The sequence below is a fragment of the Cavia porcellus genome, unplaced genomic scaffold (assembly GCF_034190915.1).
Source record: "Cavia porcellus strain 051 isolate PalLab524CR breed Dunkin Hartley unplaced genomic scaffold, mCavPor4.1 scaffold_2, whole genome shotgun sequence".
Lineage (NCBI taxonomy): Eukaryota > Metazoa > Chordata > Mammalia > Rodentia > Caviidae > Cavia > Cavia porcellus.
Genome location: NW_026947485.1, coordinates 100843322 through 100859348, shown reverse-complemented (window position 1 = coordinate 100859348; position 16027 = coordinate 100843322). Strand labels below are relative to the sequence as shown.

The 16027-nt window shown below is 46.9% G+C and overlaps 1 protein-coding gene across 8 annotated transcripts in view; it reads right to left on the bottom strand.

Annotated features, from left to right (window-relative positions):
• Ptpre (protein tyrosine phosphatase receptor type E) overlaps positions 1–16027 on the bottom strand; it is a 147596-nt gene that overhangs the window by 19027 nt on the left and 112542 nt on the right. For 7 of the 8 annotated variants that reach the window (XM_013143547.3, XM_013143543.3, XM_063244930.1 and 4 more), the window contains 6 exons: positions 15914–15987; positions 14115–14251; positions 8642–8732; positions 4377–4453; positions 3461–3497; positions 1889–1986 (listed from right to left, as the gene is read on the bottom strand). In XM_013143547.3, the coding sequence (XP_012999001.1) occupies positions 1889–1986; positions 3461–3497; positions 4377–4453; positions 8642–8732; positions 14115–14251; positions 15914–15987 (514 nt within the window). Of the gene's footprint in view, positions 1–1888; positions 1987–2447; positions 2521–3460; positions 3498–4376; positions 4454–8641; positions 8733–14114; positions 14252–15913; positions 15988–16027 lie in introns of those variants that run through there. The other variant, XM_063244931.1, reaches the window with a different exon arrangement.

Sequence of the window (16027 nt, the reverse complement as noted above, 5' to 3'; positions counted from 1 at the left end):
CGGGCACCTAATTAGTAGTGAGTCATCTAACAGCACGGAACACAAAAATGAATGAGAACCTCCCAAGGAGGCCAAGATCTGCTCAATATTCCCTCTGGGAATCTCCAGGGTTTCAGAAGCCTTCCAGGCATCCAACAGTTGGTCTCATAAATGGCCCCAGAGTGGCATAGCAAACTGGTCAGGTTCCCAGGATCCAGAACGTTATAAAACAAAAGAGTTGCTGGTATTTGCCAGACCACCATCTTTGCATTATGACATTCATGGTATCAAATACTCCCCTCCATCCTGACTCCCACTGATCTGCTGTTCACGGGATGTCTCTGAACTAGCCACAGGGCACCCAGAGGTCCTGAGTCTGGTGCTGATAGAAGCCCTGGGGATCCTTACGTTTCTTGTCCTGGCAGGGATGAGCACTATGTCTCAGGGCCCAGTGGGCACCCTGTGGCTTGTGGCTGACCCTGACCCTCCTCCACCAAATCACAAGGTGCCAGCTGTGTTTCACAATGCGCTACCCAGGATGTGGATACCAAGGAGACCACGACAGAAGTGTAAGCAAGTAAAAAAAGGGGAACTTTGTTGAGAAACGATTTCATCTGACATGGTGGAAACTGAGAGGCCCCTCAGGCAGCACTGAGTCATGAGAATGGAAAATCACAGTAGGAGGTGATGGAAGAAGAGAGGAGAGAAATGCCATGTAATGTGGTGACAGCATGCTGGGGGACATGGGGGCGCCCTCAGGCCCAGTTGCTGTATTGGTCTCACGCTTCATGTTTGGAGAAGCAGCCCTTGGGAAGCCTGGTCTCTGTGGGACTTCACAGGAAGACCGGCCCCTGGCAGTGTGGGGCTTCTCCTCCCAGCACTCCAGTGAAGGAAAGGTCCTGTGCCCAAGAATCCTCCACTTCCTTCTTGTCACTCTTTCTATGACAAGGGCAGGAGTCATATAGGAACAAGTTGTGACACTCCCTCATCCTGCCAAATAATAAAAGAAAAATCCTATCCTTGACCAACCAGAAGACCAGAATCAGTAACTTTTTGGCATGGCACCCCAGGTGGCTTCAAAAGTGTTTGTGGCCCTCACCCTTTGTGTGACTTCCCTGGGATCTGGCACTTCCATCTGTAAACTGCAGAGCCTCTTTCAGCCCTTGGCACCCCTGCGCACTGCTGCAGGCTGGCCCAGCACCTCTAGTGCCTGACAGCTGTAGGCAGGGGGCTGATTAGAACAGATGTCTCCTGGAAGTGAAACCTTCATGCTACAATGTGCTCGAAACAGTCTCCCAACTCCATCTCCTCACCAAAGAAGCTTCCATTGGGCTCCCAATTCTTTTATTTGGAGAGTGTGCTCACTACTGACATCAGATCCTGCTTATGGCTCCAAGCCTCCAAGACCTCTGATTGCCCCTCCTTTTCAGCCCTGCACTGGGACCCCTGTCCTGGCTCCTGGTTTCTAGCATAGCAGATGCTAATGGGGAGTTGTTCCCTGAGGAATGGAGGCAGCTCAGCTTGTCTTTGTCCATTCATTCCTTCAATATACTTGTTTTCAAGTGCATCTCTCTAGTCTGGATGATACGCATGTGGTCATGTTCATTCACTGTCTGAGGTCCACTATGTTCTATGCCTAACTCATTCAAAATCTCAATTCTGAAATCTCTGCCTCCACTCACAGTGGGAGAAGCATGGGCTGGCCTGGGAAACTATGCCGTCATTGCTGATATTTGGTAGCTGGGGACAGCAAGAATTTATTTCAAGATACAAGTGATATGAAATACTGAGTGTAATTTTTTCCTGCACCACTAGAAAGAAGGGAAATAGGCAAAGGAAGTGGTCAGAACCCTCCAGCTAAGCAGCAGCTGGAGGGAAGGTCCTCATGGGCAGGAGTAGGAGTACTTACCTCTTTTCTTTCTTTCAGGTTTGTCAGCATGACGATAGTGGCAGACTTTTGCTCCCAGACCATTCTCCAGAAGTCGTTCACAGTCTCCTGTTTAGGGCCTATTAAGAGAGAGGACAGTCTCAGAGGTAAGGGCAGGAGGGGGAGTCTCAAAGACCTAGGTCTGCACCTCATCCAGCCCCAAAGGGCTTCTCAGTCCTTCCTCGAGGAACAAGACGAGTCCATGGGGTACCTCAGACCCTGACATCCCACAGCCAGCAGAGGTCTGCACCTTCCCTGCCTGAGCTCTGCAGAGATCCACCCCTGTGGGAGGCTAGCCAAACAGGTGGGTCAAGTGTAGATTATTACATTCATGGTCAAGAAAGGGGTCTTCAGACAAACACTGGGTCTAATGCTGTGTGTTAAAGTGGCTTACTTATGTCTCAAAATAGCAGATCCCTCCAGAATGGCTGAATTAGAAGGTGTGTGTGTGTGTGTGTGTGTGTGATACAGAGTGAGAGAGAGACAAGGAAAATGAGCAAGTGAACAAGAAAGAGAGAGACACCATAAGCTGATGACTCACCCTTCATTTCCAACCCTCTTTCCTTTGTCAAAATATTAATTTCTCAGCACAGTGCTGTCCAATAGGATGTGAGCTGAAGTCCCTGGGGAAGCATCTGATCAAAAGTTAGATTATCAGCTACAAGAAATTTCTTTGCCTTCTGCCTCCCTCCTGTTCCAATACAGATGTAATGTCTGGAGTTGCAATTGCCATTTTGAAATATCAAGGCTATGAGCTCCACACTGAAGAGGATGGTGCAGGAGGAAGTCTCCCTCTCTCTTGAACTGTAGTCCCTGCCTTTGTCTGCCTCATCCTTTGTATGTACTTACAACCAAAAATATGCTTTTATCCATTTCGGCCAATATTTGTCATGTTTTCTCACAGCAGGGCATATTCCTGAGGTCTTCTTGTATACGCATGTATTTGTGGTTCCTCTCTATTGCTCAGAGAATCTGGATTGGTAACAAACTGTCCAGGTGATGTTGACAGACAGTGAATTTTGGAACTTGCTTACAGACTCTTGGCCAAAGAGCAAGAAGCAGGGGAAAGGAAGTCTTAGCTCTGCCAATGACTAACCACAGTGCAGCACAAGTTCCGAGGAAGGTGACTCAAGCCCAGTGGAGGAGGACGCTTCCTTGAGGACTGTGTGCTGGGTTAAAGATGGATCTGCGTGGCCTATGGCCTGGTTCTAAAAAAGCTGATCATTTCTGCCCCCAACACTTGAGAGCCATGCAAATCTTGGATGGCTGAGGTAAAGTCAAGGCGACCTAACAACGAATATAAACACCAAGATGGCAGAATGGTGGACTGCTGAGCACTTTCTATGGGAACCATGCAGGAGTGGAAACAGGTATGCGTGTATGCCTGTCACACACATACATTGTGTCATGGGTCTCCAGCCTGCATTAGAGTAAACATAGCAGTACACACATACATATAAAACCCAATACAAAATCCTAGTATTGGTTGTCAGATAGATATTCATGTTATTTTACTGAAATGATGTTCAGAAATTAACTTAATAAAAAGCTTACCTTGAGCTGCTATGAATTTATTCTTCTCTTTGTAACCCTAGAAAAATAAAACCAGATTTACAGTTATTCAGAATTAACTCTGATGAAAGGCTCTCTTGTTATTGGAAAAGGAATATATACTCACCATGGAGTACTTGAAAGACAGGGAGAAAATTAGAAAGAAAAGAAAACTCACTGGCAATTTCAGAAATAAATGCTATTTTCACATGTTCCCTCTCTAATGTGTTTTTTTTTTCCTTGTGAATTCCCCTCTTCTCATGCACACAAGCAGGTGCACAAACATTTACAGATTTTTATTCAGGCGAATATGTAGAAGTCTTTTATATCTTTGCATTTTAAATGAGAATTTTATAATTTATATTATAAAGATCAATTAAAATGAGTTCTTAATAATCCACATATGGTTTTATCACAGTTTATTTAATGAGTCAGAATTTACTGAAGTCATTCTAGTTTGTCAGTTATATAGTACCTCTGTTCATGAACTCATTTCTTTCCTCATTCTGGTCACAAACCAAACTGAATGAAAGCTGAATCAAATTTCTCCACAAAAATAACATTGAACCTAAAAACTGAATTTGATTTGGTTCTCTTCCAACTTGGTTTATAGCCAGAATCATGGAAAGAATCAAGTTCGTGAACCGAGGCACCACTGTAGAGTGAACACGGTTTGTTACCTCTGTGTTATCTTTGACTTATTGGACACAGATCCTCTGATGCAGATGCTACCTGGGAAAGTGTAGATGACTTCATGGTCTCAGGGATGTGGGTGGCCAAACTGGCCCAAAGAGTGGTGACAATGTACATTCTGGCACTGGAGAGGAAATTGTCCATGATCATGATTCAGACTCAGCCCCCAAATGCCCAGTGGGTGCTGTTGTACTAAGCCAGGGGAATGGGAAAACTGTCAACTTACATCTATGTAGGAAGCATTGATGTAGTCTGAACAGGGCATTCCATCCACTTGGCTCAAAATCACCCTGGAATGATCATCTAGAAAAGACCAGACAAACCCATGATGTTATAATAAGGACTCATGGGTGCCATGCATTTATTTCACCTAAAGTATAAATCATTAGGACAATGTAATCAGCTCCCTGAAGTGGTCATGGAGTAGAAGAGACATCTCCCTAAACATTGCAGCGGGAATGTTAATACTTCGAGGTGGGGATGTGTGTGCTCCATTGGTCCTTGACTGGACCTCAGCAGTAGACTGACAACAATTCCAAGACAGGTTCAAGCCAAATGACCATGCAGAGCTGGAGTAGCAGGGCTCTGGATCCCCTAGAGTGTGGAGACCATGTTTTCTGGCTTTCACAACAAGCTCAATGCTGGGCAGTGTAGGTGTACACAGGGAGCTTAGAGCCAAGAGCTGGCCCATTCTGCCAGACTTTCTGGGACAAGTGGGTATGAGGGGTGAGGTGGGAACTCTGAGTCCCAATCCCATCCTTCACTGTTTGCCCCTGGGCCAGAAGTAAGCAGAGTTCATGTAGACAGGGACATGCTGGCCCCACCCAGGAGATGAGGGCTGATTGGCAGTGCTCTGGGTGAGTGTATATGTGTGTGTGTGCATATGCATGTGGTAAGGTTCATGTTATGTTCATGTGTGTTACGTTCTCTTTGTGTGCTATGTGTTGTGCTGTGTCATATGTACGTAGTGTATTTGTGGTCTATGTGTGTGTCATGTATCTGTTGAGTGTGTTTTTGTGCATTGGGTTGTATAAGGTGGTGTGTGTGCAGTATCCTGCAGTATGGTGCGTATGTGTGTGGTTATGTTGTGTGAACCACATGTAGCACAGGTTGTGCTCTGTGTATGGTATATGTGCAGTGTGTATGTGTGCTGTGAATGTGCTAAGTGTGTGTATGTGTTATGTGTGTGACATGGCCTGTGTGTAATGCAGCATGTGGCATGTGGTGTGGTGCATGGGTTCCCATCAGGGAGGCTTAGACCACGGCTCTGTCCTAACTTTTGCAGGCCACAGTTAGCTCTGCCTTCATGGGCCTTTCAGTCATAAAAACACAAAAAGTGTCTTTGCCACTGTGTTAGTCCTTAGTGAAAAGATAACTGGATTATGTATGTATTTTCCCCCTGATTTTCAGGAAATAAAGACAGTTTCATGTCCCTGAAGGTACTGCGGGCAACAGTGCTCCTCCTGGTGTGGCCATGGGGCTGGCTGCCATCCAAGGGGCTCAGACTGTGGGCCTAGGCAAGGCTGTTTCAAGAGCGTTTGGAGCTCAGAGGATGATGAGTGCTCAGTACCCGTTCTCTGGGTTATGATTAAGTCCGCATCCTTGTCCTCTCTGGTCCTGTGGCCACTCCTCTCTCCTCTCAGAGGAGGCTGTGTCTGTGGGTGGTGGTCAGGCCACACCTTGTCACATCCCATTCATTTCATTTTTACCTGGAAAGCTACTAGCCAGGCCACAGAACAGGGGCTCAGGTCCTCATGTCCGTCCTTCATTGCTAGGCCAGATCTGCCCTGTCCCTGGTAGAGGAAGGAATGGCAGGGCTCTTGGGACAGTCATGGCCCGGATGGGGTGGGCAGGGCGTCAAATCCCAGACCTACAGCCACATTCTTTACCTCAAGACCCTTCTGCTAAGGGGCTGACAGCCTAAAGGGGGAGAACAGCTGTGACTGAATGTGTCACACCAGTTGAAAATAATTTGGGATGATTTACTCTTTAAGGACAGCCATAGAAACACCAAGGATAAAAAATAGCCATCTGATTACATTTAGAATCTTGTAGTTTCTAAGAGCTTCCTGTTTCTCATTTAAAAAGTCGCACTTCACTCTGAAAGCACATTTCCTAAAATTATCAGCTATTAATATTTTTCCAGAAAAAAGGTCTGTTGGCCATGGAGCCCTTACACAAGAACAAGTTTGACCTCTGGGTCTGTCTTCAGAAACTCTTGTTTGTCCCCAGCTTGGGGAAGGTTGGCAGAGGCAGGGAGGCACCCATGGCTGTGGGTACTGGGGTGGCTGTGCATACTGTGTTGCCTCTGCCACTTCCCCTGGTGACCTAAATACCCACTCTGATAAGCACTGGACTCTCTCAGCTTGGCTCTGTGAGCTCTAAGTGCCCTTGACTGTTGTCTCAAGATCCAACGGACAATCCTGACCCTAGCAGGAGCACCAATGGCTCCTCTGACCAGCTGCTCAATGAGCAGGCCTTTCCCTCACCTAGATGCCACCTGATGGTCCTCACCAGGGCATAATGTCTCCATGCCACTATTCCTAAATCTAATATCCCACCCATGTGAAGCATACCATGCCTAAACAGTGTCCCCTGGACAGCTGCGAGCACCCCTGAATGTGCGTGGGGTGGCCCTTGAGTGGGGAGACGAGTTGCGGTACGAACCTCACCCTAGGGTGGGGTCAAACAAGGATTTAGGGAAGCTGAGCAGAAACCAGTTACACTTTCACTACCAGGGAAAGGGATGATTTTCCTCTGCTGTGCAAGCTATAGAACATGTGTAGCAGGCCCTGCTGTTCGGGGGCAGGATTCTCAGGCGAGGCAGATGTGCCACTTGGTTAGTATAGGTGATTCTTCCACCTGGCCAATAATTCTACTGAGGTCCCACTGGAAATATCCCTCCCCTACCTTTACTGGAGAGAAAACCCAGGGCTCTGCACATGCTGGACAAATGTCTACCACTGAAATACTCACACATTCCCAGCCCCAGAAACAGTCTTAGTGAACAATGATAAATGTTACCTTTAAGGGACTATAGGCTTTGGGACTGAGAATGGCAGGTTAGGAACCTAGGAAGGTGGCTGGAGCTGAGAGGGTCATCAACACACACAGGTAAATGAAGGCATAAAATAAATGGGTCAAATAAGGTAATTAAGTTAGAAACTGACACTAATCGCCTTATGTTCTGGTTTTTATTTGTTATGAATTACTCTTAGTGGGCCCTTAATGTGGCCTTGGTCTTCTACCCTCTGAACTGCTTGAGCCACCTAACTGCCTCCCCTCTTCCACCAATTCCTCCAGCTCATCCCACAGCAGATCCTCTGGACTGGTCCACTATGGGCCCAGAAGTTAACCTGGGCCAGGCCTCCCTCACAGTCAGGCACATGAGTACCACAGTAGCATTCTGAGCCTGGTCCTCCCAAGGCTACCTCTCAAAGTGAAAAATTGCTTGATGAATTTTTCTAGTTTTACTTGGGTCACTGTGTTTTGTAAAAGCCATATAAAGTTCTAGGTGTATAAAATAGGAAAATATTATTTCTAGAAAGTGCTGAGGATCCAAAATCACAGATTGGACACACCATAGCTTCTTCCATGGACAGAGCAGACAGATTCAATTCTCATCTTCAAAATGCAGCTAGAAGCAACAAGCTGAAGCCCACTGCAGGCTAGCTTTATGGTCCCAGGAGACACTGCCTCCAACAGGTGGTTCTTTGGGCCAGACAGAGGGTTAGCCTCAGGTTCAGAGCCCTTTGTGGTTGCTATTCTGCTAACCCAAAGGGCAAAGCTCTCCATGGGTTGCAATCTGCCAGACCAATTTCTACAAAGGTGACTGGGAACCTATAGGGTCCTGGAACTGAGCAGGCTGTGAAAGCCACCCATAAAGCATGCCACCCTCAGCTGCAGTAGATCACAAGAGGGCCCAGCACACAGTTGTGGGTACCCTAGTTCTGACACCTCCTTGGCACCCACACAACCGAGCCTACAGTCACAATTTGCTGTCGTGGTTAAAATTGAGTTGATTCTAAGCTTTCCCACAAAGGTGCCAAACCTATACAGGTTTCTTATTTTGTCATTTTTTTTCTTGGTTGAGGACCCCAAAGGATGCTGGGAATTTGCTGCTTGTGGCCAAGAACCCTGGGTCTAAGGGACAGCTACCCAGCAAGTTTAGAGTGTGACTAAATCTGATAGGAGAGCCCCTGTCTGCTGATGCCCAAGGCTGCCAGGCAGCACCCTGCCCTGGGAAGCCCAGGTCTCAGCAGCAAGCACAGCTTGAGTGGCTAGAATGAGCAGAAAAGGTGCCCAAACCCTGTGAGGGAACCAGGTACCCAGGAAAGTCCCTGAAGTCCCCGGTGCAATGCTGTGCAGTTCTGAGGTGACAGGGACTCTGATCTCAGAGTACCAGCCAGGCAGTCATGGAGGAGCTGCAAGGTAATGCTGAGTTTAGTTCAAACATCACTAGTCATTCAAAAAAAAAAGGTAAAATCTTACTGGGAAGGATGTTGGGGTATCTGTTTTTTTCTCTGTTTTCTTCTTTATTTGCCAGTTCAAAAGTTCCTTGTATGTGTCCAGATGGCAACGACTGGAAAAAAAAAAAAAAAATGCAGACTTAGCACTAAATGTGATGCATCCAAGCACCGTGCTCCCATCAGCTTCCCTAATGAGCACAGGAAGTGAAACGCATCTCAAAGCAGACCGCTTTCTGTTTATCAGCCAGTTCTGTCTCAGATGGTGTACTAGACATGGAGCAGAAGTTGAACAAGATGCAGACTCTGGCTTCTATCAGGGCCTTCTGTCTAGTGAGGCCAACGGAGGTGGAGCTGAATGATCTTCCTACCGATCTTAAGCTACACTGAGACTGGCTCACACATCTCACCATACCCTTGGCCCCACACATCCACCCCAGAGCAGGCTCTCCCCAGGCAGCAGTGGGCTTACCCTGACAGAGCTCTGACCTAGGAGACAGCAAGAAAGACTGAGAAAAGAATGATGATTTAGGGAGAGGCTGAGCTGAGGATGAGATTGAGGAGCATGACTGTGGGAAGTGACACTGGACATGGTATTAATTTTATTTGGAACTCAAGGTGCTCCCTGTGGACCGGCTTTATCAGGGCCTAGGAGCTGGTCAGAAATGTGGATTCTCAGAGATCCTCCAAACCCACTGAATCAGCACCTATATCCCTGAGTTTCCTGGGGCTCTGGTCCTCTCATTGTTCTGGACTCCCCACCCTAACAACCCCTGCTGCTCTGGACTCACCACCTTAACAACCACTTTGTTCCAGCTGAAGAACTGGAGATGTGAAATAATGCTTCATGTGCCAGGACCCTAAAACTGCTAAGTGACACATTTGCGCCTAAACTCAGGTGCCTGGACTTTTAGTTCCTTCTATTATCTGGAGCCACCTGCTTTTGGTGGTTAGTTGGTTCCAGCCACTCAATATTTGCTCATCCGTGAGACTTGCTCCTCATGGTTCATATGGTAAAAGAGCATTCTGAACCTCAAATTATGTCTTTCAACATTAAGGCTAACCACTGGCAGGAACCAGGAAGCACTAGGATCCAGTAAAAAGTGTTAATATTTATTTAGTATTATACTGTGCTAGATGAAGTGGGAAGAACTGGGTCATTTGTTCTGACCTTCAAAACTCACCCATCATCAGGTGACATTTGTTTGTAGGGATGACCTTCGTTTGCAGGGATGAGGAGTGTGAAACTCAAAACAAGCGAATTGCAGATTTGCCCAGGGTCACTAGGCTAGTGAACAGCAGACCTGGCTGAGGTCTTGGGGTCCAGCCTAATAAGTGCTCCCTTTCTTAAGCCTGGGAAAAGTGAGGGTTTTTGTATGACTCCCTTCAATTTCCCAGGAAACTGAGGCCAGCCTCACAGTGCAGTTCCAAGGTTCTCAGATCTGAACCATGGGCAGCTAGCTCTTTAGGTCAGGGCCCTAAGTGAGAAGAAGCTTCTCCAAGGGCAGCCCCAGTTCTCAAGCAAATGTGCACAGTGGGGTGCTGTGAACTGTGTTCTTTCCTCTGCAATGGGACGCTGGCAGAGCAATTGCCATGTGAATATGTGAATGAACCAGCCCGTGAGTGTTTCAACAAAGCAACAGGCAGAACTTGAGCTTGTTTTGTAGTTACCAACAACTATTCCCCAGGTATTCCCAGCTTCTTTCTCAGAGCTGTCTTAATACCTCCTTGATCTTACCTAAACACTGGATTTGTGGCAGCATCCTAGAGCCTTCTCTTTTTCTTGCCTTAAAAAAATTTTTTTGACCCTAGCACTAGACATAAAAACCAGGCCGGATAGTGGAAGGACATATAATGCTGTGTATTTGCCAAAACCCATGGAATGAGCAAACTTTAACTGCAATAGTTTGTTGGTAGCGATGTATCAATAGCAGCTCACCAATCATAAGTGAGGCACAGCATTGCACGTTATTAAAAACAGAGGACACCAATGCCATGGAGAGATGGGGTGCATGCGAAGTCTGCAGTTCACGTGCAATTTCTCTGACTGTTTAAAATTGCTCTAAAAATATAAAGTCCATTAAAAAATAAAAAAATTTTAAAACTCCAAGAGTCACCCCATTGCTTGGAAGGCAAGGTGGCTGTGGTTCGAGGGGGTAGAAGTGGTGGGGAGGGGCCAGGCTCTGACACCTCACTGTTGTGTAACCCTGGAAGTTGCACCAGGTCCAGAACGTGGTGCTGCTCCTTGACTTCCTGGGTTCACAGAGCATCAGACGGGGCGAGGTAGGCAGAGTACTCTGTGCACTGCATATTGGCAGCTGTCACCCAAGCACATAGAAGTCACCTCCAGAGACTGGACCCTGCATGTTGTCTCAGTCAGGAGACCTGAGCTGTGGGGAGGCTCAGAGGAAACAAGTGCACCCCTAGGGAAAGGTCTTTGGTAATTTGTTTAGCCCTGCAGTGCCGCTTTTCCATCCTGTTCTACAAGTGGCCCCATCTGCTCCAGTAACTGCCAGGAGATGGCTTTGATTTGTTTTACACACTGGCACCTTTCCTGATGACACCTCTTGTATGTTTCTAGGACATTTGTTATTGGATTGGTCCCAGGAACCCAGATTGAAATAGCTTCTGGGATGGAAGTGGGGGAGAGCCTGTCCAGAGAAGGAATTTTTCCTTAGCCAATGGCACTCATTTTCTGGGATTTAATCTGGGTCCTGGGAACAGACTTTATTAGAATAGTCATCTACTATCTCCAGGTGGAACAGCAGATATCATCCTGACAGTGTCCCATTTACATGTTACTTTATTTATTTACATGCTGCCACAGTCCCGTGGGGGCAGGGAGTATCCCCATTTCACAGGTGAGGAAAGAGAAGCAGATGTCAAGTAAACTGCTCAAGCCTTCTAATTCTGAGACAGTTACTCAGCATTCATCCTTCTGTGCTGATCCTAACACCAAGACCCTTTTATCCTCAGCAAGTGTAGCTGAACTTTGGGTTGATCATACATCAATGTCCAAAGGCAATGGGACTGAGCACTTGGAGGCGCATCTGGGTCCCTTTCATGAAGAGAAGCCCAGACCAATGAGCAGGGAAATGAAAGGAAGGGCTGTAAGAGCTGAACTCGAGCAAGTCCCTCTGAGGACCCAAGACTGGCAGGTCTCAGCAGGCTTGGGAGAAGAATGCTACAAGAATGTGATCTTAGGACTTGGGCAGCTCCTCCTTGGAGAGAGGGCAAACTGGCAGCTGGCCTAGGGTATCCTGGAAATAGGACCAGGTCCCACCAGCTTGACCCTGAGTCCAGGGTCTTCTTGCCTGTCACAGGATAAGGGGATAAGCAGCTGAGGGGCTGTGCAAAAACAGGGGTAGGGGGGAGGGTGCCAAGTGTGTGAGGCTTCTGCCCTGGGAGCAAAATGTAAACCATCACCCCAAAATTTCTAATTTCTAACATTCTAATGCAATTTCTAAAAATTCCTACTTGTTGCACAGAAACCATTATGACCAACATGTCAAACTTTTAAATAGTGGCAGAATCAGTAACTGTGATACAAACCATCTTGGAGTCCAGGACAAGAGGAGAAACTCATCAGAAACCCATGTGTGCTCATTTGTAACTGTGCTATTTTGTTCACTACAGGTGACTTGCACTAAGTTTGATACTTTTAGGTATTACATTCAACTATGTTTTATCCTGACAATTGCACTTTTCTGTGAGCTCTTAAATTTTGTGCCTGGGGCAAATGCCTTTCTTGCCTCACCCTATTCCTGGCCCCCTCCCAGGATATATTCTTTTCTTTTGTGGTAGTGACAGTCAAGTGGTATTGACTCAGCCCTCCTCAGCAAGCCCAGCTGCCAGGCAGCCTACACTCAGAAAAACCAAAATTGAAGGGGAAATGGGACAAAAAGCGAGTGGGAGTAGGGAAGTTTGTTGCTACTAATTTGGATAGTTGTTTTGAAAATGGACAATTAACTTCTCTTACCAAGCTAAGATACTGCAAAACAGTACTAGGTGGAGCTGGCTTTCATTATGACCTAATCCCTAAAAACAAAAAAAAACAAAAGACAACGAGGAGATAAATTTAGAAAAAGCAAATGGGAGATGAGAAAAAGGCAAATACAACTTATGCTAAAATATAAGCAAAGAGGCCAGAGGTATAGCTCAGCAGCAGGGTGCCTGTCTGCCAAGTGTGAGGTCCTGAGTTCAATTCCTGGTACCAAAAGAAGAATGCAAAGTACAGTTTAAGCGTGCCATCCCCTCTGTGCCCTCGTGGGTTGTTTGTGTGTAAAGTTATCGATCTGCAGCAGCATTCATAGGCAGTCTCTGGAGGTTACAGTTGCACACCCCTGGGCTGTTTATGAAACCCAGTGACTGAGCCTCACATTTGAGTTGTGAGCTAATTAAGACAGGCCCACATCCCCTTTGTAGATGATGAAAATATCTTGAGTTGGTTAAATAATGTGCTAGGGCCAGGATGCAACAGGCAGGCCCAGGACACTACGACAAACACTGAAAACCCCCTCTATCACGTTCAATCTGCGGCACACGGTCACGTGCCCAAGGATGAGAATGCAAAATTCAAAATATGAGCTGTTATCAACACCGAGTAGTGAAGCTGATGTAACACTTCCCTATGTGTGTGTTTCTGTATACATACATACATCAGATTCAGGGGCATTAAATAAAAAATTAATAGCAGTAGGGGAGGCATCAATGTACATTTTGTTGAGAGTCAGCTTGTATCTACAGGGACCGTGTCAGCTGGTTAAGTCTGTGGTCTGAGCAAGCTGCTGCTCATGCTGGGTTGTGGAGATAATTCATTTCAAACAGCAGGAGCAGGACACAGACAGTGGGACTCTTGCTTACAGTTACACGCAGCACAGACATCAAAGCTTGTGTTCCCTGAAGGGCATCCTCATGCCTGCTTGACTCATGCCATGATATGGCTCAGTAAAGAGATGTTTCCTACTCCAATCAGAAGCTCAAGTTCTTAGAAGCCATGCAAGGACAGTTGGAGGCTCCATGGCTTCCATCCTGCCCTGGCTCAGGCTTGGTTCTCCCACATTGTGGAGAATGTGCCACTCGGAGTGTCTGAGTACATTGGTGCCTTCAAGAGCGTCACACAAACCATCTCACTGTAGAAAGAGCCATGGGTGCCAGTGAGGGGCACTGAGCCAGGGACTAGGATCCTGCCCAAGTCTGGTGTGGTGTCATAACTGATGCAACAAATAGCTCTGGTTCCTCAAACTCTGTGAACTGCGAGTAAGAGAAATCATCCTTTGGTGGTGGTGGGGTTTAAGAGTGGGGTAGGGCACTCCAAGGAAGGGCAGGAGGCAAGGGGCTGCATGGACCAGTTCCTTCCAAAGTTCAGTTTTCTTTTCAGATGTAAGGAAATTCCTTGGAAGACTTGACCCTGGACTGTCATTGTGTACTTGCAGTCCCTAGCAAGAACAGGACCCAGGGAAGGACAAGAAACGGACACAGGACTCTCTGACACTTACATTGAACTCTTCTCGGAACTGCTTGCAGTCATCAGCTGAGCGCACCCGGATCTCCTCTTCTAGGAGCTCCACAGGGATGGGAAAGTACTTCTTGGGCCCTGATGGGGACCTGCTTAGCAGCATCACTCTCTGCTGTTCTGTGGGGTCAGAAGAAATGAGGTTGGGGGAGGCACTTAGCCCATCCCAGGTGGGTGACCCAGGACTCAGACTAATGTACAGTATTCCTGAAGAAAGGCCTGGATAGAGGGGGACAGTCCAGTCAGTCACACAGCCCAGAGTGGCTGGGGCCCTGAGCAACTGAATCAAACACCCATCTCTTGGCACGGAACCTTGTGCTCTGGATCAAACATCCATCTCTTGGCATGGAGCCTTGTGCTCTGCAAGTGGAGACCCTTGCCCATCATAGACCTGGCATCCCTCACCCTACTCACTCACCCAGCCACCTCCCTGTCCTAACACACATCCCCTGCTCCCTCCACAGAGGACATAAGGTGGCTTCACACCCAAGCTCAGGTTTCCAGGTTCAAAGCTAGAGGACAATTCTAATTGTTCTGGGCTGCTGGTTCAGAGCAGATGGGAATCCTATTAAGATAAATGACTCTCTTGGTCTCCTCTTCTTTGTAACAAATAGTTATGATTCCTCAAACTCCATAAACTCCAAGGAAGAGAATTCCTCCTTTGGTGGGGGGTGTGGGGGGGCACTTCAAAGAAGGGCAGGAGGCAAGGGACTGTGGGGGACCAATTCCTTCCAAAGTTCAGTTTCTTTTCAGAGGCAGGAAAAGCCAAGGGTCTGGGCTTACCTGTCTGAGGAACAAGATGTTAGTGACAAGGTTAGTGGGATAACTGGGCCTTCACACTTGCAAAATGGCCTGTCCCACCTGCAGAGCCAGTTGAGGTCCAGCCAAAAACCCTGAGGCTCCTTCTTCCAAAAGACAGAAGTGTGCGGAGGAGAGCAGCTGGGCTGCCCCGCCTCTCTCTGGCTGCCCCTTCTTTCCTCCTGAGTTTGCGGGAGGGGTCCTGGGGCCACCTAAGAAGCTAGTAACTGTGGGTGCTCCAAGAAGCTATTTTCGCTAGGTACTTTTTCCCTAATACTCCTTTTATTATCTTGTGTCAGTTTTAAAATTCTACTTATAGTTCAACAGCATGTGTTTCCCCAAACCACAACACAGTTAGGTAGGAAGCTGACAACAGGAAGTTGTAGTCACTGGTATGAACCAATATTTTTTTTTAAAAAGTCTGTGTCATATCACTGTTCTCAGTCTCAATTTGTTGAAAGAAAGACAAGCACAAGGAGCCTTCACACAAGGCATTTACCAGTTAGAAACTGATCTCTGAATCTGAAAGTTCCGCATGTCACTGACTGATCTTCCGTGAGGGGGGAGTGTTTCAGGAGAGCAATTTCCATCTCCTTGGCTTGATTCTAAGACAGTACCACGTCAGATGAACACTTCAGATTAGGAGCCAGGCGTATGATAGAACTATTTTAAAGGCCTTATTGAAAAACATTATGTGTCAAAACCCAGTGAAAAGGACAGGATATGAACTAAAAAAAAAAAAAAAAAAAAACCACAAACAGAAGACATCCATTTCACACCGGAGGAAAAAGCAATCTCTGAAGCAAACTTTTGAAACAGAAACTCTAGGGTAAATATTAAACTCTTAGTAAACGGCAGTAAAATACCAGGCAGGGTGAGGTGAAAAGCTGTAGGACCAGAGGAATTTAAAATTTGCTTTAAATGGAAAGCAAACAACCTAATGTTTATTAAGAAAGACCCAGCCAGAGGAGGAAGTTCCTGTACCTTGCTCTTCTAAGATCCCGTTGGGCATCTTCTTGTCGTTGCTGCTGACCACGGCTTTCCGCTGCTTCCTGAACCTTAGAGGCACAAGACGCATTAGGGCTCCGCATACCCGCA